The 1801-nt window shown below is 37.6% G+C and overlaps 1 protein-coding gene across 1 annotated transcript; it reads right to left on the bottom strand.

The window, feature by feature from the left end:
• Nucleotides 1–49: 49 nt before the first annotated feature.
• Nucleotides 50–1348, bottom strand: LOC129570958 (regucalcin-like; the record flags this gene model as incomplete). Its single annotated transcript, XM_055450682.1, has 5 exons — nt 901–1348; nt 553–735; nt 409–482; nt 272–330; nt 50–183 (listed from the first exon to the last, which is right to left on the bottom strand). Coding segments are annotated over exons 1-5 (898 nt in total), but the record flags the coding sequence as incomplete, so codon positions are not given.
• Nucleotides 1349–1801: the final 453 nt, after the last annotated feature.

Genomic DNA, 1801 nt, shown 5'->3' with positions numbered 1-1801 from the left:
TTTGCCCCTGTCCTCTGCCCATTCCGTGAAATACAAGCAATGAACCAACGGCAAGCAATTGTCGTAATATCTGCATCCAATTGTGCGGTCATTACATATAGTTTGCTGAAATCACAACCACCATATGCGACAGCTGCCGTGAATAGCGTTGGCATATCTACTGTTTTCATAATTTGCCCGGTGCTGAAATGTAAACTTCACGTTAGATCAAGGTTTCCTTTAACTTTAGCCGTTTTTTTTCCGGTGTGAACTAAAATAATGAAGTGCTTACCGTGAATTGACGAAAAACACCTTGCCTCCTTTATATGTCCCAATCGCCAAATTTGCATGCTGAAAAGAAAATATTTGATTTTCAATTCAATAAAAATGTGATTCGATTGTCCACAATTTCAATTGAATTATACTTACTTTATCAACGCTGATCCTAACAATAGCGACCGAATTTGGAAGTCCGAAGTTCGAAACCACCACCCACGGTTGGGCTAAAACATATCATTCAATGGCTGTTGAGTACAATTGAATTTAAAATCGAGTAAATTGATTTCGACTTACAGATTTTGCCAGTTTTTTTATTCACTTTGAATGCTCTGACTGTATGCGTGCATCCATCCGAAACATAGAGAATGCCTCGTTTGTAGTCAAAACCCATTGAGTTGACAGTTACATATGAGCCCGGCAATCTTTCTAAGTCCGATTTTTTTTGCCAGCGATAAAGGCCTTGGTTAGCTGGATCACCTGAAAATGTTCCATTCAATTTGAGTTTTAATTTAGTTCCCTTTTATAACAATTCTTCGATGATTTCAGATTTAATGTTCGAATTCCAAACTATGCATCTAGCATCATATGCAAATGGAATGAAAGAGAAATTCAAAATGATTTGAAAACAAAAGAGGTGCTTACCGCAAAGGTTTTGAGAATAGTATCCGAAATGGAGGGCACCCTTTGGTCTAGCGATGGCAGCATTTGTATGATGTGTTGTACCATCTTCGGCTGATGTAACTTTTGCAATTATGTTACATACCGTAGAGAATCCATCCCACCCAACCTCATAAATTGATGTATTTTGTCCCATACTATAGACGCCATGTTTGCCTCTCACCGGGATGAAAAACGATGGTTGTGAGAATCCAGGAACCGAACAATAGTACACTCGATTATTTTCTTCCGAATATCGATAAATATTTTTGTTGAAGAGATCGACAAAGTATAAGCTTTTTGTCTTGCAATCATAAAAGGGTGAGTCCATGATTCCAATCGTTCCAACTCCATCTGGCATTGAAATGATGTCGTAATCATAGTCACTGAAGTCACCACTATTAACCGAGTGGCCGATACTACCACTACTCATGCCACAGCCTCCCTCTCCACAGCTACTGCCACTCGATTTGCTACAGCCTCCCTCCCCACAACCAGAAAACTATACATTCCGTACAAAAATCAATGACAATTATTGTATATTATGAAAATTGATGCTGAAAAATTCCATTTTAATACAGTAAAAAGCATGATCAAAATGAAAATTTATACTCACAGCAATGCCAATAAAGCAGCTCATCAAAATGATAAGTTTAAAGATATTGATTTCAAGCGCAAACACACAACAATTCGAATCACATCGAAAATTAATGAATAATGTTAGTGTTGCTCGAATATGCAACGAATGGCTAGACGGATCAAATGCAGTGCTTTAAATACATTTCCAGCGACAGGTGTTTTAATCGTGAATTGATTTCCAGGTCATTGGATCGATGAAAAAAAAATCTTGCCCGATCATTATGATTGATGATTAATGTCATTGTTC

The sequence above is a fragment of the Sitodiplosis mosellana genome, unplaced genomic scaffold (genome assembly GCF_009176505.1).
Source record: "Sitodiplosis mosellana isolate CC-2019 unplaced genomic scaffold, AAFC_SMos_1.0 Smas_scaffold_825, whole genome shotgun sequence".
Lineage (NCBI taxonomy): Eukaryota > Metazoa > Arthropoda > Insecta > Diptera > Cecidomyiidae > Sitodiplosis > Sitodiplosis mosellana.
This window is presented reverse-complemented; position numbering and strand designations above follow the sequence as displayed.